At 35.7% G+C, this 20,167-nt stretch overlaps 1 protein-coding gene across 15 annotated transcripts in view; it reads right to left on the bottom strand.

Annotated features, from left to right (window-relative positions):
• KDM6A (lysine demethylase 6A) overlaps positions 1-20,167 on the bottom strand; it is a 224,740-nt gene that overhangs the window by 44,921 nt on the left and 159,652 nt on the right. For 6 of the 15 annotated variants that reach the window (XM_057718324.1, XM_057718321.1, XM_057718317.1 and 3 more), the window contains 9 exons: positions 14,239-14,332; positions 11,131-11,257; positions 6,135-6,233; positions 5,771-5,990; positions 5,078-5,212; positions 4,474-4,629; positions 3,816-3,911; positions 2,777-2,878; positions 1,729-2,124 (listed from right to left, as the gene is read on the bottom strand). In XM_057718324.1, coding sequence (XP_057574307.1) covers positions 1,729-2,124; positions 2,777-2,878; positions 3,816-3,911; positions 4,474-4,629; positions 5,078-5,212; positions 5,771-5,990; positions 6,135-6,233; positions 11,131-11,257; positions 14,239-14,332 — 1,425 coding nt within the window. The remainder of the gene's footprint in view (positions 1-1,728; positions 2,125-2,776; positions 2,879-3,815; positions 3,912-4,473; positions 4,630-5,077; positions 5,213-5,770; positions 5,991-6,134; positions 6,234-11,130; positions 11,258-14,238; positions 14,333-20,167) is intronic. The other 9 variants (XM_057718319.1, XM_057718330.1, XM_057718320.1 and 6 more) reach the window with 5 other exon arrangements.

Here is a 20,167-nt window from a genome sequence, read left to right on the forward strand (position 1 = left end):
ATCTAATATTATCCTTTTAACAATCCTTTAATGTTTAAAGACAATGAACCTCCCAAATCCCATCCTCTCACCTACCAAAACAATCCTCTCCTCCTTCTCCTGTGTTAATTTCGTCACCTTACTTACTCAACCTATATATAACCATTATTTGATTTACACTTTGATCACACTCTCCTCCTTGAAAGACTTTCTCCACCTGGCTTCAAGGGCATCTCACTCAATGTCCTAGATCTGCTATTACCCTCACAGGTCACTCCTCTTCTAGTTTTCGTTGCTAGTTCTTCAATTTCCTGACCTATTATACTGGAATGCCACATGCCTCAGTTTTGAGTTCTCTTCTTTTCCCAATCTATTCTCACCCCTCGGGGATTTCATCCAGTCTTGTCCATCTTTCCTAGTTGATCGGGCTAGCTTAGACTTCCTCCTTCTCAGCTCATCCTGTTGGTTCTACTGCCCAGAAGTAGCCAAAAGTTAACCACTTCTACTGCTGCCACTCTGGGCCAGGCTGCCACCATCTCTTAACATGAATTACAGCAGAAATCTCCAAATGGGTCGTATCATTTCCACTTTTGCCTCCTTTAGTCTATCCACAGAGTTCCAGAGAGCATCTAGTCAGATCACCTCACTCCCCCATTCAAACCTCCCTACAGTTTCCCCTTTAACTAAGAATAAAATCCAAAATCTTCACAATGGCCTACAAGGCTGAACATGATTCAGCCAGCCTGTTTCCAGCTGGACCACATTTACCTCTCTTCACATCCTGCTCAGCCATGCTTGCTACCTTGATTGTCTCTAAATATGCAAAACACACTCCTGGCTTTAGGGCTTACTGCTCCTTGCTGCTCCCTAGACCTGGAACACTTCTCACAAGTATCTTCAAGGCTACTTCTATAACTCTTTCAGGTCTTTATTCAAATATCTCCTTCCAGTGAAACCTTCCCTGACATTCCTATTTATAATTGCAACTCCTCTACCACCAATCTCTAGTACTCTCCAGCCCCATTTTCTAGTATATTTTTCCAGAGAACTAATCGTAACATTACCTAATATTCTACATGTGATGCTTATTTGTTTGTCTGTTTACCTACATGAATTAACATTTTAAAAAGTCATAGAAAAAGAACTTATCTGTTTTACCAATAATATAAGGCTAGCCAGCAGTAAGTCAAATACTTCCTTATAGTAGATCAATAAAATTATAAGTAATTTGGCAATATGTATTTGCAACATTTTTTAAAATGCTCTTTGACCCTTCAGTTCTGCTTTGGACCACCTGCTCCATGAAAACAATCCAAAACACAGGGAAAACTATGAGGATAAATATTCAGAAGTAAAAAATTTTTCTCCCATCAGAGTGAATGCTTACCACTTAGCAAAGCACCTGATCTTAAGTAGGCAATATATGCAGAAATGAACTAAGAAACATCACCATAAATGCTTAATAAGCCATCATAAATTGGCAGTGAGTTTTGGGGAACTATACAATCTATTTTCTTTTTCCTTTAGAAATTTCTAACATTATCTGTGTATGTAAATCTTATATGGAAAAGAAAAAATACTCACATACATATAATACTGACTCACAATGTAGTAATAACATTGTAGTACTATAAGTGCTTATAAAAGCAGTTCTTCAAACTTTTATTTTTTCTTCTCTCAAAATGCATAAAATCAAATAAAGACAACTATTATGTGAGAAGCCAACAAGGCAGTTAGTCCTTCTATTACCTGAGTGGAGTTAGATAGTTGGTTTTTCCACGGCTCCTCTGCGCTGCTGGTCAGGTTTGTGCGGTTATGAGGTAGAGTGAGTGCGTTTCGCTGCAGGTAAGGCACGTTTCCATTACTTCCACTTCCTGTTATGTGATTATTGCCTATCAAAATAGTGTCTGTACTTCCCAGCGTTCTTGATGTGCTACAGGGAACATGGCCTGCAGAAAAGGGTCCATTGGCCAAAGGCTGCCCAGGGCAGGCGGGGCGGACTCCAGGCTGAGAGACGCTAGGCACTCTGGTCAGAGCAAGCTGTGGCTGCTGGCCAGAGACTGAGTTTGTAGGCAGTGATGAGTCAGCTGTTGGCCCGTTAGGAATTCCAGTAGATCGTACCTGTGCAACTCCTGTTTGTCTCATCTGTCAAAAAACAAATGAAAAATGAATGCTGCCTGTGTGGCCCGTAGGGGACAGAATCAGAATATGAAGGTATATAACCAGGTAACCTCTGATTTTACCCTAATATTTAATTTCTTTAGGTTAAAAAATATCTTTTCAAAACAAGAAATTGTTTCTTCACATTTAGATCAGCTTCCTTGGAAAAGCAGGAATCTACTTAATTTTTTAAGAAATATCCCTTTAGTAATGACAAAAGAAAGCAGCTGAAAATTATGGAAAAGAAATCAAATTTACAGGTCTTTTCCCCATCACAAAATAGGGGATCTCAAAATTCCATTCTACCACATTTATATGCCAGATTCTCTAACTTAAACAAGCTTGAAAGAACTCCACCTAAGTTTAGGATATAGCTTGTTAAGTATTAAATAATACAAACAAAACTCATGCAAAATAACGTAAATAAATAATAAAATACTGTCATGTTCAAATTTACAGCTATTTTTTCCTAAAAATCTCTGTCCATTGTCAGTATTTTAAAAAGCACAGATTATTAAATCCCACCAAATACTGGTAGAAAGTATAAGTGGGCATGAACATATTCTAAAATGATGTTCCAGTCAATAGAAATATTTGAAATGCTAACAAATTTTAGGGAAAAAAATGCTATACACACTTGGTGTTGCTGCATTAAGACAAACTGACTTTCCAGCTGTTCCAGCATCAGTTTCTGTGCTGGATTTAAATTATTTCTATTTGCACGGAGCTGTTCCAAGTGCTAGAAGAAGAAAGGAGAATACAGTCAAAGACACATCTAAGAAACAAGCTCACTATTCTAAACAACCTTTCCCTTCAAACGAGTAGATAAAACTCAGAACGCTGTCTAGTCAAAGATACTGATTTCTGGCCAATGACAATCAACCCCAAGATAAGTCAAGAAGCTTGAGAAAGTAAGGAATAAACATTTATCTCAGAAGGCTTACTGTAATGTGATCTTTGAGATAAAAGGCCATGAAATTTTACTCATTAACAATTTTCAGGATTTACACAGAAAGTTCTTTAAGCTTAAAAATGCATTGTGACAAGTACACTCTAAGAAGCACTGTTTGGAATAGGAAAAGTTTGAAGACAACCCGACTGTCCAGAAGTAGTGATCTGCCTAAGTAAAAGTACGACACCTACAGAAAGAAATGTGATGTAGTCATAAAAGAATAAGGAAGCTCTTTATATTGACATGGAAAAATCTATAAAATATATTATTAACAGTATATATAACAATCTACCATTTGTACAAAAAAAAGGAGAAAAATAGTAATATATGAGAGAAAGGGGATGTGTATTTGCTTGTACATGCACGACATATCTCTGGAAAGGTAGATAAGAAACTAATAACACTGGCTGTCTATTAGGAGAGGAACTGAGTGGGTAGGGAGGGGCAGGAAGTAGAAGGAAAATTTACTCTATATACCCTACGCTCATACTTAGGCAAGTTTGAACCATGAGAATATATTTGGGGGGGAGGGGGTTAAAATATGTGGGGGAAAAAAGAATGAATTCTCTCCATCACTCTGGTAAATGTGGGTTCATTTTACTTATGTGCCTACTAATTGAGTTTACTGGCATTCAACTTTAAGAATAGTTAAAAAACTTAAAACTTAGTACCTCTACTCTTCTTTAATAGGAAAAACAATCTGCCAAAAGCATATCTTACATACCTGTAATTTCTGTGGTGTCAAACACCATGAATGACCTTGTTGCTGTACTGGAGGATGTGACACTGCATGGCCACTACTCCAATTATCAGAAGTACTCTGAAGAAAATTGATTAAAAAAAAAATTAAAGAATATTTCGTTATAGCCATAGAGTTAACAATAATGACTAATGGAGGCCAAATGACTATGAATTGGAATATTTACATATAAAAAAGATGTTATGACATTTAGTTCTTTTAAAAATACTTTTACATGCATAATAAATTTGGAAAACCATAAATTAGGAAAATATTGATTCTTCAATAAGCCACCCAAAAAGGCCCACCCCTAAACTCTGGCCCAAATGGCTAACCTAAATACCACACTGTCTGCTAGGTTCAACGTTAAGTTTATTTCAATGTCAGTAGAAGGTGATGATGAAAAGTGTGTTGAGATCTTAACGGCAGGGAGATGAATAAAATGATTTGATGAATGCAAATTTATCCCTACTTTCTATATTTAATATGATGCTAAGAATTTGGGATGGAAAAACTCAAACCTTTCACTCTTTGATGTCCACAGATTTAAAATAAAGGACAGGAGATGTTCAAACTGCACAAGCTCAGGGCAGTTAGGAGTTTCTTTTTTGACTGGGATTTTCTATTTCTCTAAAATATATACCTTTGTTGGACTAGATGTTCTTTTCCTCTTGGCAGGACTGCACAGGTCATCTACTTGGCTAGAAGGAATCATGTGTAGTGGCAAGGACTGCTGTGAAATTGGTGTTTGACTGAGGCCTAACACAGGTTCAGTATTTGGATGATGAGGTTTACATGCCTAAGAATCACAGAAGGAAGACAAAAATAGGGTTCTATATATTCTTAATTCATTCCTTCAAATTGTAAAACTTTACAAGTTGCATACTTTTCAAAGCTATGTGGACATCGCTGATGGCAATTATTGAAAATCAAAATCAAATGAATCATCAATGGAGGAATGTGTACCTTCCTTTGAAAAACTTGCTTTAAAAAAATAAACCACTGCAGTATTACTTTAAGAAACCTCCTTCAAAATCATGAAAATGCACAAAGGTTCTAAATTGGCACCCCAAAATTTCTTCCCATATCAGAGGGAGTTTTAATTTGATCTAGATTCCCTTCACAATTAATTCAAGAGGCTTTTCATTAATAAAAGCCTCTGGCGCTTAGTAAAATATACTTGACCACTACAGATTGAAAAGAACCCTTAAAGCTGGGCACCTGCAGAACATAACCCAACTTCTCACCTGCTGTGCTGTGTTCATGGCACCCTGCCTGGAGGTAAGCTCTGCGGGGATTGGTAGGCTCCACGCCTCCTCAATACTAGGAAGTAATTTAGTTTTATTCTGTAGACTACCTTGTGGAAGGTTACACAACTGAGCCTAGGAAAAATTATGTAAAAAGCAAATTTAACACAAGCCTAATTGAGTAAGAGCAAGTCCACTAAATCTTCCTAAATGCTATAACTAATTGTTTTTAAAAGAAAATAGATTCTTAATTTGGGGTTTCAGAAAGATACTAAGTATTATGAGGGAAACCGGAATATAAACCTTTGTGAGAATTAAAACAAAGCTGAGCTCTGTTTTCAGAGTTCTTATAGCTGTCTTCTCATGAAACTCCAAGCAAGAGTGAAAGACAGTGTTTGTGTTATTTTCTTTAAAATGCTATGACAACTTAAAAATGTAGACAGTACATAGAAAAAATTATGTAAATTAATATGCATCAACAGAGTAAATGTGCAAAAGAGCATCTTTTAAAATACTGCATATCTTACTTAAAATGAAAAGTAAAATAATATTACAAGCTATGGTATGTTTACAAAATATGGAAACAAATTATAGACATCAAAACACAACTAGACAAACTTCCCAGCCACCCTCCTCCTGCCTGAGTGTCATGGGGAAACGTGCCTTTAAAAAACTGTGATTTAAACATTTTACCTGTAAATACTTAATTCGTGCTGCAAGTGCAGAGGTATTACTACAACTTTTGCTTCTGGTTGCATTTAAGTAGCATTTAATGGCATCCTGAGGCTGGTTGCAGGATTCGTAGAGTGTGCCTAGGTCCATCCAGGCTGCAGCATGGCCATGGTCCAATTGTACAGCACAAATATAGGCCTGTAATGCATCCATAGGCTGATTTTGCTGCTGATATAGCACTCTGGAAAGAGAAATTAAGAAAAAAATGAGTTGACTAAGAACTGCTTAGCGTCATAACATGATATAAACCATGAAGTACATTATATGTGATGCAACCATCTTTGTGTATCAATTATAATACCATTATTTTTATACAAAGTCTTACCCTATTGAACACCATGTATCTGCACTTGCTTCTGATTTATCAATAGACTGCCTGTAAGATATAAAGGCATCCTGAACTTTCCCAATACTTGAATAGCACCTGAGAGAGGAGGGAAAAAAAAAAAAATCAAGAAAATACGATTAATACTGATTGATTAATTAATTTGCTGAAAGGATGGACTATATGTCAAAGCAAATAAAAACCTAATAAGCTAACGTATTTATGTGAATGTGTGTATATAACTGACGATAATAATGTACACTATAATTAACCCTTCAATAAATTATAGTCTGACAGTCTTCATCAATATAGCATTCTTTAGCACCTATTAAAATAATTAAAGGTTATATCACTTTAATATTATAATATTGAGAGATACACACACACACAGCACTCTACTTATACAGCTTGATCTCAGGTTTTCTATAGAGTTAAGAACACAGAGTTAAAAATCAAGAAGAACATTCTATGTTGGTAAGACTTGCTGAATCAGATTTCAATTCTTTCTTAAATAATAAAAATGAGGTCAATAATTGTTTAATTCATACAAAATACAAACATAAGAAATAATATCAGGCTAACTATCAAAAACAGTATAAACTAGGGTTAAGTACAGTATTTAATGACCAGTAAGGGTAGCAAGGTATGATTAAAGTTTCAAAGACCTGCCGTTTTCTTAATGTAGATGTACCTGATGGATACATAGAACAGCAGCTGAAATTATAAATACAGAAATGATCTTTAGTGTTTGGCATTAAGGGAAAAAGAAAAAAAAGAAACCCAATTTGTCTTCAAGGAGCTTACAATATAGTTGAGGACTGAAGACATCATAAATGTCATGATGCCATATCAAATGGCTAGCACAGACAATAACTGGTTTCAGAGTTTAGGGTAGAAGAGACCACACTACACACTACCGGGTTTAGGAGAGGCAAGAAAGGGAAGGGTAAGAGTAAAGGATCTGAATATGTGTAGATGCATACTGTTTAGATCAGTGATTCCCAATTATCAGCCAGTACATGGAAATTTGGCCAAGCAAACAAAATGGAAAAACAACATATACATATATACTTAAATTTTCCATTAAACTAATATCTGTATTATAACTGACTTATTTTGAAATACTATTGACTGAGTAAACAGCAAAAGAAAATTTAAATGTTAAGTAATCCAAAAGTCTGGAAACCACTGATTCAGGCAGAGAAGGTGAGAAAAGGCATTTCGAAATGATGCTTGAACAGTATGAGCAAAACTTAATATATATAAGGTAGCACAGATACAAACAGTAGAGGATTTTAAATCCAATCCAAGGATACCCTGAAGTCTGTTCTTCTAACAAGCGGAATGTTACAATGAAAGTACTTTATAGGAATATTAATCTGCGAACAATATGTAGGAATAAACTGAAGGAAAAGTTATGGACAGTAAAAAAGAAGGCAGCTATATTCACTGGTTTGAAATAGACCAAAATTAGGATGAAAGTAATGGAAGTGACAACAAAGAAAAAGACAGGAGAAACAATAAACCAAAAAACAGAGACTTTGTGACAGGTTGATTAGATATTCGTGGGAGTGGGGTTATAATTTAGTTTTTTAAGCCTGATTAAATAGAGGGGAAAAAATGGTGATTTCATTGGCAAAAATAAAGAAGGAGCTGGTTCAAAAAAAAAAATGATGAATGAGATTTGAAATATGCTGATTTTGACATAAGGTATGGATATTAAAATGGAAAATGTTAGGTAAAGAATAGATGTGGTCCTGGTGTTTAATACCTTGAAGTGTAGAAAACTAGATTTGGAATTCATCCATATGGAAGAGAGAGTATAAAAACATAGAATACCTACAAAGGAGAGGTAAAAAATAAGCCTAAGCAATCACTAATCTTACAGTTGAGGCAATAAAAGAAAGATGAGTGACTGAGAGAAGGCAGGGTCAGAGAACGTCTGCAAACTGTTTTATGAGAAGAGAATTCAGGACAAGAGGGCATTAACAATGCCAAACAGGGACAGACACCACAAAGAAAGGGAACGCTTAACAGATAGTAGAAAACATGCTCTGTTTGTTGCTGTTAAATCAAAGCCAATCTCAGATTTATAGACAAATTTGCCTAACTGCTGGGAGGAATAAGCAGTAATTCCCAAAACCAATGTTTTCATACTCGATTCCTGCAAAGTGAAAGTAGGAAACCAATGTGCCCAAATACAGATGTCCCAATCCAACTGCCAACCACTTTTCCTCTAATAAAACTTAACTAGGTTCCCCTGAGCAGCACTGTGTAATTGAAAAAGCACTGGATGTTGAACCTAGGGTCTAGTCCTTGCTCTGATATTAGTTACCTACGTGAATGTGACCTTGGAAAAAACATTTTACTCCTCTGAGCTCACTTTTTAAAACATCTGCAAAATGACAAGGTGTACAGGGTGAACTAGGTGACCTCCTGGTCCTTCCCAGCTCTAACATTCTATATTTCTGTAATAAGACAGTCAGTGATCAATGCTAGCTTAATATTACCACATTACACTGTCGTTATGATACACATATGCCAAATGACAAATTCAATCTTCAACACAGACCTGAATGCAGAGTTAAGTAATAAAGTGCCTCAGAAATATTAGGGTCATCAAATCCCAGAGTTGCTTACTGACACTTGAGACCTTCCTTCAGAGCTTTAATAACTTTTAAAATATAATTCATAAAAACTTTCTCACAACAAAACAGATTTGAAGCAACACATTAGAAGTCAGTGAAAAAGTTAAGAAAAGTAAACATCAAAGAAAAAAAGTCTAACAGTCTTGAAATTATATTACAGATAAAAAATGAACACCAACATGATAATCTTGAACCCCAAAACAAACTGTAGTATCTAACTGAGAAGTCAGCCAACTTTATGTATAGCTGGAAATTTTTATCCAGAAAGATTCAAATAAACTCATCTCAATGATTTAAAATGTAGAATCAGTTAACTAGCGAGAGAAAAAAAATAAAAAGAAAAACAAAACAAAACAAAAACCTCCTATGGAATAGTGCTCACTGAGCTGAAAATTACAGCATTATTAAGATAGTAGTTTTGGGGAATTCCCTGGTTGTCCAGTGGTTAGGACTCGGCACTTTCACTGCTGAGGCCGGGGTTCGATCCCTGCTCAGGGAACTAAGATCCTGCAAGCAGCATGGCCAAAATATAAAATAAAATAAAATGAAGTAATTTTCAATGTTTCATTATATATTAATTTTATATGCATAGAATTAAGAAAAAAATAATATTAAAAAGACATCCACACTATTGTACTGTATTAAACTACTAATCTTTATCTTAGGTCAAAAGGAAAATACTTTGATACATATTCCTTTTAATCTATAGTAAAAGAAATTTTCCTATACTATATAAACATTAACGCTAGAGACAATGACTAGGTAAGGCCGTACTTGCCAGTACTAGACCTCCTTTCCGGTCACTGTATGAAGCCTATCACTGCAAAATACCAACAAGTAGTAGCACAGCTAGCTCCAAATGCAAATGGTGTTTAGTTAGTTCACTTATTCCATTTACTGAATAGCCACTTTGCTAGGCATAAAGATACAAAGACGGTAAGATCCAGTTTCTGCTCCCAATGATCTTTAGTGAAAGATAAAGACAATGTTTGGACCCTCAAGATTTATTAATGAGCAACCTGATTTAGATGATTTTATAAGTCTGGGAAGGAATTAGAAAATCCCTGTTAAAAACAGCTACTTTTCCACTCAACTCTTATTGTGTATTATTAAGGAATAGTCAAAAATTTCTTTTAAAGAAGGAAACATCTTAATATTATTCCCTCCCATACAAATATACTTTGCTAAATTTAAAGGAAAAAATGAAACCATACAAAATACTAAAATTTAATATGACTATTTAGCAAACTCACTCCAAGAAGAATATTCCTATAGAAAAAAAGAATGTAAAAAGCTTGAAATTAAAATAAAGTAGGATAATTTCCTAGGAAGAATTCATAAAATTAAAACCTTCAGAATGGGAAGGTACCTAAAATCTTAACCCAGGAGAGCTGTCCCACTTGATGCCAGCAGCATTCCCCATGGTTGTGATAACTAAAATGTCTCTACAGACATTATGAAATGTCCCCTATGAGGCAAAATAGCACCCCCTCCCCCCGTTGAGAACCACCAATCTAATTCTCTTATTAATAGAAAATTGAAGCCTCAAAAGGTTTAATTGTACCCTCCCTGATTCCATAAATAGTAGCCTAGCCAAGACTCAAATCCAAGACTCAAATCTCAGCTCCTAGTCGATTGATCTTTCCACTTTTTACTACAAAAGCTAAAACCGATTAGGAACCAAACTACAATCTGATAATAGTCCAAAAACATCCTCTATCAGATACATATACATGAGGTATGTTTCAGATAATCGGTAAGCAAAATTCAGACATTCGAAGTACAAGAGAAGTTTATAGGACTGCAAAAAACTCCTTTCCAACAAATCCAGTAATAATGTATCTACTTTCTCACTGTAAGACTTCAAATAGAGATGTGATTTGAGATCTACTATTAATGTCCATTCTAAGGTATATATCATTAATCAAAATGATAACTAGCAAAGTTCCACTGACTACTGGTAGTCACCAGGTGGAATGAATAATTAATTCTCTGTTATATTAAATAGACATAAAGAAAACACTAGAAATCAAAAAGGCATTTAAATAGTTGAATGAATAATTACTATCTGCTAAGACTTTTTAAAAACCAGCAATAATTTAAGTAAAATGAAAACTCCAATAAGCAAAATAAGAAACATCCTGATAGACCAGATGATGCTATAAAAAAAACCACCACATTCAGAAGCTTTCATTTATTTTTTAACTTCTAGAAATCTGTTATAAACTAGTTAAAAGAGAAAACACACAGATCAAGTTATTAGTAAACTAATATTTTAGATCATAATTTAAAACTCTTAGCTGGAATAAACAAAAGCAAAACCAAAGAGTCTGATAAATCAGTCTTACCTTCCGAGGAAATACCAGGACTGGCCAGAATTAGGATCTGCTTCCAAGGACTTTTGGAGATACTGAATAGCATAGCTTTCCTTGGTGGCTTTATCTCCCAGGAGGTCCACAGTATGATGCATCCAACCTATAGTAAGTGATTAAAAAGTATTGGCCTAAATGACTTAATTATCTTCTATTTTAAAGAATACCAAGCAGAAAACAAACAAGTAAAAAATACTCTTCTCAGTAAATTTATTCATTTAGCTTGGCATACATACTCCCAAAATTTACAACTGTCAATTCTGGCCTAAGAAAGTCTGTTTCTAAGGTAGTCAAAGCTATGAAGAACTTCCATTCCAGAGAAATTAAAATAGTTTTAAGCACTGACTTATCAATTAGTAGATTACAAACTACATTTCTTTTCTTCTCTAATTTCTGTATTTGAAAAAATTCCAAGTTATGAAACAAAGAATATAAACATGTTAAATCTTACTCACTGTTCCATGTAAAAATTTATGTGCACTTAAGAATCTCCAAGATAGTCCATTAACCCAGTGTTTATTTCCAAGGAGTAAATATAAAACTATATAATCAATGACAGTTCAGAGTAAAACACATACATACAGTCCCACCTTACTGGCACTGGCTACATATATTCACATCTCATATAAATTAAAAACTATAAAGCATTTGACGATTTTTTAAAACCCCAAGGCTGTAAGAAAAGTCAATTCAAATGGTGCAAATAAAAATGGTACAAAATGGGTAACACAAATGATTAATAAATAAATTTAGTGCATAATCTCACTTATATGTGGAATCTGAAACAGCTGAATATACAGAAGCAGAGAGTTGAATGGTGGTTACCAGGAGCGGTAAGGTGGGGGAAATGGGGGAGATGCTGGCCAAAGGTTACACAGTTGAAGTTATGCAGGATGAGTAAGTCTAGAGAACATATAGCATTACAAATGCAGTTATTAATATTGTAATATACACTGGAAACTTGCTAAGAGAGTAGATTTCAGGTGCTCCCACCATAAACAAAAACAAATGGTAACTATGTGAGGAGATGGATATGTTGAGTAGCTTGAATGCAGTAATCATTTCACTATGTAGAGGTGCATCAAAACATCATCTTGTGCACCTTAAATACAACTGTTATGATAAACAAACAAACAAGCAAGCAAGCAAGCCGGCTATGTAAGTAATCAAAAGACTGGATCATGGAATAGTGTATTCTATACCTTCAAGGCACACAGGAATATTCTGATTTAATTTGCTGGGGAATCATATTTCAGTTGTAGATCAATTCAAGTGCATAAAATCAGCTGTTCTTTGTGTATAGTCCACAGTACATAAAACAAATAAGGACCCTTGTCTGGCATTTATTATAGTTGCTGTGCTCCAAAAGACATTTTAAGAGGATTAAGTTACCATGTTTTATGGAAATGTAAGTCAATCACACATCTATTCATCTGTCCTCCCTTATCTCTCCTATTATTACTAGTAAGACCAGGACTTAGAGTAACAGGCTCTAAAAGGAGTTGCTTTAGCAGCAGTGACAAGCAAGTAGGAAGGAATGATGTGTAGGCATAAATTAGACTCAATTAGGGGAAGCATTTTCCCTTTCAAAACCATGAAGTTTACTTATACACTCTGCCAAAGAAGACAGGTGATTCAAACAATTTCAATCCATTTCTTAATTTAAAAGGTGTATATGCATTTTTGCTACTGACACCTTCTTCACTGCAGTTAAAATGCATAAAAACTTAATTATAAATAGCGTGAACTTAAACACAGCTTATATTCAAATATTAGCCGAATGAGTAAGTTGTCTAAAGGCATCACTTTGTTTTTACTTAAAAACACACAAAACCTTTTTTGCTACACTAATAAACTTGTTTTAATTTAAAGATACAAATTCACATTACTCAAACACTATATGTAATCATTAAAAACAAATACTTTACTATAATTTTTAACAGACATATATATACTACCAACTGTAAAATAGATAGCCAGTGGGAAGTTGTTGTATAACAAAGGGAGTTCAACTCGAGGATGGAAGATGCCTTAGAGGACTGGGACGGGGAGGGTGGGGGGGACTCGAGGGGGGGGGTCAAGGGAGGGAGGGAATACGGGGATATGTGTATAAAAACAGATGATTGAACTTGGTGTACCCCCCAAAAAATAATAAATAAATAAAATTTAAAAAATAAAAAATAAATCCAGTCCCCCAAAAAAAAGTATGGATAACTCAAGGAAAATTTCAACCAGAGATTAAATTAAAAGCAAAATTAAAAAGTTTTATATGAAAGCAATGTTTATTTTGTATAACTGACCACATAATATGCACTAATATCATGAAGTTGTGATAAAATCTAAGCTTAAACAATTTTAAAATTACATTAAAAATAGTCACATTATGAAAACATTCGTATTACTGCAATGTTGGCTAAAAATTAAGAATAAATTATTTGTCCAGACCAAAACCAAATTTTAAAAAGCTGAAAAAACAAACAACAAAAAACCCCCAAAACCACGAAATACCAAATGCAGACAAGAAACAAGACTCAATAACCAAGCAACAAAATTAAATGTTGGAGAATTCCATCATTATCTTCCTGGTGATAGTAACACATTACATCCAAATGACTACATTTCTTCAGCTTCAACATTACAACAGAATTGCACATGTAGAGAAACTATAGTGTTAGATGTTCCACAATTCTTACACAAAATGTTTTAGTTAATATTATCGACAGAGCCTATGAAAGCAAGCTTATCAACCAAGAGACTTTAGGTAAATCATTTAACTTCATGGAGTACCAATCATATCTGGCACAAAGAAAGTATTCAATCCCCCTCACCCATGGGTTAAGTACCAGAGTATAATTCTGAGAATTTAAAAGGACAAGTTGCACTAAAGAACTGTAATAAGACTGACTGTGAGATAGACAGAGCTCGGCAGAAGGTGGAATATGATGGGTTCAGACTAATTCTATCAACTCTGGGGAAAAGGAAGGAAAAGAAATAGGACACGTGGGCCACATATTTACCATGTGTGACATATAAAAAACATAAAGAGATGTACTTATAACACACTAAATGTATATTATTACATACCCAACTGTTGTAAGACAGTTGCTTTTACTTGTGCAGAAAGGTTTTCTGTCTGCAAAAGTTGTTCATAAGCTTCCTTTGCAGAATGATACTTCCTCTAAAGAGCAGGAAAAAAAGATTTAAAGAAAATAAACATCTTTAAAGAACTAGATCATATATTAAGTTTTATACAATACTGATATTTTACCATATTTTAAAAAATCAACTGAGAGAAAAGTGCATCACTGAATGTTCTAACTCTAGACAGTTGTGGTTAATAGGCCATATTTCATAGTATTTAACAACAGTAAAACATTCAATATAAAAAAGTATCATAAGGTCATATTTCATAGTATTTAACAACAGTAAAACATTCAATATAACAAAGTATCATTAAAACATGACCTTTAAGAATTTGCCAAATCTCAGTAGTTAAAAAGGAAGTCATCTCAACCTATTTAATAACATAAATGATTTCAACTTTACTTAATAACACTAATGAAGCTAGAAAAGTATTCTACTTTCAAGTGCATAATCTGTCTGCCTAGAAATAGCAACTTAACATGAATGATAGAGCACATGTCAAAAATACTTTAAAAACACTTAGTGCAAAAGTAGTTGAAATCTAAGTTTAAAAGATATAGTTACTAGTATATAAAATACCTTACGAAAAAATTTAGAATATACATATGATTTTAAAGACACCAAACCTCCCATAATTATAGTCTAATAATGCTTGTAATATTTAAGACTCCTTTGGCAAAACTCTTAAATGAAACCATTTACCCACAGTTCTCATCCCAAAAGTACTAATATGACTGAAACCCATTATTCCTACAGTTCTAAAGCTTAACACAAATACTCCCAGGCCCACCCCTCAAAAAAGGGGGGGAAGTCAACAAAAGAAAACCTGGTAAACATTATCTTTAAAAAATACCTGGCAGAACAATGGATTGAAGTGGCTTTCATTCATATCACTGACAGTACATAGCTGCCTGAGCAAACAAATCTTTCTCCCCCCAAAAGTAGGTAGAAACACAAAACTAGCTGTATGAGCCTCAGGCAAACCACTTGAACTATCATTCAACATTCATAAAACAGAGGTAGTGCCTGATCTTTCTATCCAGAGTTGTTCTAAGGATCAAATGAGATAAAGAAAAGAGCTACAGAAACAAATAAGGAGCTCTATGAATACAGTATGTCAACATGGGGAAGATTTGAAAGAACTATCCATTGAGATTAATAGTAGTTACTACATAAACTTTTATTCAGCAGGTAAATGAGTTCCCTTTAAACATTAATCTGGTCTGAAAAAGTAAATTAGACAATGAAGGATCAAGTTATTCAACTCAATTCCTTCAACTGATAAATATTTGTTGAACACCTTATACATAACAGGAATTGCTGGGACTACAGTGTAGTCAAGAATACAGATATAAAAACAAAACAAAACATACTGTACTGTATACAATAATAGTATGATATTTCCCAGAGGAAGAAAGAGCATGTGGTAAGTTTAGAGTACTAGCAGACTGGACAGAAAATGCAGAGACAAGCAGACAACTTCACAAAGACCTTCCCAAATCTTGTTAAAAGACTACAGACTTGATCTCCTATCCAAGTACTAACCAGGCCCAACCCTGCTTAGCTTGAAGACCCAATGCAGCCAATAAAAATAATTTTTTAAAAAAAGACTACAGACTTGGAATATCCCTAGTGGCGCAGTTGTTAAGAATCTGCCTGCCAATGCAGGGAACACAGGTTCGATCCCTGGGCTGGGAAGATCCCACATGCCGTGGAGCAACTAAGCCCGTGCGCCACAACTACTGAGCCTGCGCTCCAGAGCCTGTGCTCTGCAACAAAAGAAGCCACCACATCGTAATGAAGAGTAGCTCCAGCTCGCCACAACTAGAGGAAGCCCGTGTGCAGCAACCAAGACCCAACACAGCAAGAAATAAATTAAAACAAAAAACAAAACAAAAAAACAACTATAGACCGTATCCTAAGACAATGGGCTACCACTGAAATGAGTCCGAGCAATATGATCAAATTTATATTTTAGGAAGACCACTTTGTGAAATTACCGCAACAAATGTAAAACATCCTTCCCAATACTAGTTAAAGAAATAAAACACACACACACCCCAAAAAAGCCCACATACTTGAAAAACTGGTTGCATCATATTGAGAAACATGAAGTTTGATTTCTACCTCATATTATATACTATATACAAAAAACTGGCATCCCCATTAAAGATCTAAATAGGAAATATAAAAGTATAAAATTAAGAGAGGAAAATGAATGAGAATATTTCCTTGAGATAAGAAAGAATTTATTCAACTTGGCCAAAAACCACACAAATCAGGAGGAAGAGTAAGGACTGAGTTGAAACACATAAGCAGAAAAATAGGCAATGGATATAAAAACCAACACATAAAAGGTGAAAAACATGTGAATAAGTGCACACCTCTAGAAATCAGAAAATGCAAATTTAAATGATATACTACCTTCTACCCATCAGATTGGGAAACATAAAGTTGGGTAGTTCTTAGTATTGTGGGGATGTGAGTAAAGGAAAATGCTCCTATCTTACCTGAAGGGGATTTACTCATGAAATTAGATATGCAAATATGCTACAATCTAACAATCTCACTCTTGGGATATATATACCAAAGGAACCTTCCCACAGGTAATGTAAATGGTACTACTTGTAGTATCAAGGAGATGGACAACCCAGGTCTATGTCACTAGGTGAGTGGAAACATAAAATATGATGGATGCTTAGAGCAGAATATTAAGTAGCAAATAAAAATAGTATATAAAAGCAACATGAGTTTATCTGCAAAGGTGTTTAGTAAAGTTTTGCCTCTGGTATACTGCTCAAGTAACATTTCACAGCTTTAAATTCTGGATAAAATATAAAAGTTAACTATCAGAAAGCACTGCAAAGAAACCAAAATCAGGCAAAAACAGAGAAGTTAATACTTAGAGGAAGGGAATGGCACTGGTTTAGTAACCCCGTTTTTCTAGGATTTTCATCTGAAGGCAGGCCCCAGCTGCTATCTGGTTGCCTAGAATTCGAATAGAAATCAGCAATCTTACTAGCTTGAAGAGTCAAAGGACAGACTTTGAAGCTATCACAAGAGCTGGAAGTGAGGGGAAAAGAAATCCCAGAAAGGTGAGCTAGAAAGAACCCCAAATTCTCCAATAGTTTAACTGACTACTGAACTATGCATGAACACAACAGATGTCCAGCAGCCTAAAACAAAGAAAGATTTAGCTGCTGGCCACAACAGAGATGACAAAGTTTAGTGTATGACTTGAGCAAAGTTAACTGGCTAATAAAACAATACCATTTTCAGAAAAATATAACAAAGTCACTCTCCACAACGTATTATGCATGATACCCAGGATAAAATTACCAGACTTGTAAGAATCAAGAAATTTTTATTCATGTGGAAAAGGAAATTAATGAAAACCAGCCATGAAATGACTCAATGTTGAAATTTGCAAATAATTTTAAAGCAGCTATTTTAACAATGTTCACAGATGAAAAGGAAAACATAATCATAAGGAATGAATGGACCGAAAATCAGAGCACATAAAGAGAAGCTAAAATACAAACACAAGGAAATTCTAGAACTGAAAAACACTAATTTGAAATTTTTTTAAAAAGTCACTGGAAGGACTGAATAGCAGATTAAAGACCAAAAAAAATAAAATCAACAAATTTGAAAACAGGCTAGCAGAAAGTATCCAGACTGAAGCAAAACAGACAAAAGAAAAAAAGAAGAAAGTCATTCAAGATGGATAAGGCAATAACAACATGTCTACCATACCCATAATTGGAGTCCAAGAAACAGAAGAGAAAGAGAAAGGGGCAGAAAAAACACTGACAATATAATGGCTGAGAACTTTTCAGAGCGGATGACATCAAATCCCATATCCGAAAGACTAAAAAAAAAAAAAAACAACCCCACAAGTAATATAAATACAAAGGAAAAACCAATACCTAAGTACATCACAATCATACTTAAGAACCAAATGTAGAGGCGTCCTTCCGTCGCCTTCCTGGAGCTCGGGAGGGCTGCTGCTACACTTGTGCAATCGCTCTGTTTCGTTACCTTGGTGTCCCAAGACTTGGAAGTAAAATTTGGCTGCTCTAGCTCTGGAAGATTTGAAAATAGTAGTACCCTGTCCGTGTTTCCCTGTCAGGCTGCTTCCCTTCACAAACGGGAAAGACGTCTACTGTCAGCCTCGAGCAGCCTCTTCACCCACGCTGTAGTCCCCGCTACTCGCGACACTGCGAGTGAGACAAACTGTGACTAGTTACAAGAGTGTGAGATGCCCACTCAGATCCCAGTGTTTCAACTCAGCGCTGTGACTTGAGGCTGCTCTCCCTATCATTTCCAAGGGAGAAAAGATGGCGGTGAAGTAGAGGGACTTGGAATGCACCCCTCTCCACAGATGCATTGGGAATGCACCAAAAGATGCAATAATTCCCACAGAGAACCAACTGAACACCAGCAGACGACCTCAGACACCAGAAAGGACTGCAAGGATCCCGACATAACCGGTAGGGAGGCATCTATGACGGCTCAAAGAGGGTGAAGCGGCGGAGCTGTGGCAGACGGGAGGGAGTGAGAAACACACAGAGGGTCTGCACCACGGCTCAGGGTGTCTGGACTGAGACATCAGTTCACAGCTGAACAGGGGGTCTGGGAGCTGGAAGGTGGGAACTGGTTCAGGGTAAGAAACATTGTTGCCAGTAGGGAGCCGGCCTGAGAGGACAGGAGGGAATAGGTCCACAGCAAGGAGTGCCTGCCCCTGACAGCTGGCAGGCCATGATGGCAGCTGGATGCTCCTGGCTCAAGGGCGGGGGTAGCCACAGGCATAGCGCCCCTCTCTCTTTCTCGCTGCCTGCGACGAGCAGAGGAAGGACCCCTGTGGGCCAAGCTAAGGCACTCAGGGATAACAAAAGCCCTCAGGCCCTCGGGCAGGACTGGCTTAGAGCAACCGCAGCCGAAAGCAAAAAAGCCCAGAGAGAGGCCCAACTCTAAGACATTCTGTTTACACCTGAGCCACTGGTGTCCCTCTGCAACAGGAAGCTCCATGCCCAACTGAAACAACGTGACCCAGACAGGGCGCCATTGCTCACTCACTCCCAAGGGAAGGAGCCACTATTGCACCCTCTTCCTCCACACACACCAGCGCTTACAGATGAACAATAAAGGAAGCTCTGCTGGTCGCAGAATAATACAAAAAACCCAAGGCGGGTTGAAGGACACTTACAGCTGAGACTCCAAGGAAACAAAAATATTAGTATTAATGTATTAATTCTATTGAACTGGACAATTCTGGGGTCAGTTCTAGTTTGCTTTTTGTTTTTCTCTTTTTTTTTTCTTTTTCTTTTCCTTTGTTAATTACGATCTTAGTTCTAAGGGATCTACAAGTTTTATAACATATTTTTTATTCAATTTTTTATTCTATTTTTATTTTTAGCCTTTTTATATACATTCTATTTCTAGCTAAGTTTTTTTGTAGTGCGGAGTATATATCTCTCCTACCTGCTTTTCATCTCTTTTATTCATTTCTATTTCTTTCTTTTTATTTTCATATTTCCAGTCACACTATACTCTTCTGTTGCCCTGTCTTCTATCCTCTTTTAGTTTATTTTATCTTAACATACTTATAAGCAACATTATGAATCTGCTCAGTCTCCTTGCTTTATTCTCCAGATGACACACCGCCTTGGTATTTATCATTAGGTTTATGTCTATATCTTAGTTCTTAGTATAATTGTCTAATTTCATTCTGAGAATCTCCAGTCTGCCTGGTGGTACCATCGCTCTTTTTTATATTTGATCCTAGCTTTCAATATCTCCCTGGATTTGTGTTTGTAAATATATGGTGTTACTTGTTTGTTTGGTTTTGCTTTTGTTTCTGTTTTGT

The sequence above is a fragment of the Hippopotamus amphibius genome, chromosome X (assembly GCF_030028045.1).
Source record: "Hippopotamus amphibius kiboko isolate mHipAmp2 chromosome X, mHipAmp2.hap2, whole genome shotgun sequence".
Classification (NCBI taxonomy): Eukaryota; Metazoa; Chordata; class Mammalia; order Artiodactyla; family Hippopotamidae; genus Hippopotamus; species Hippopotamus amphibius.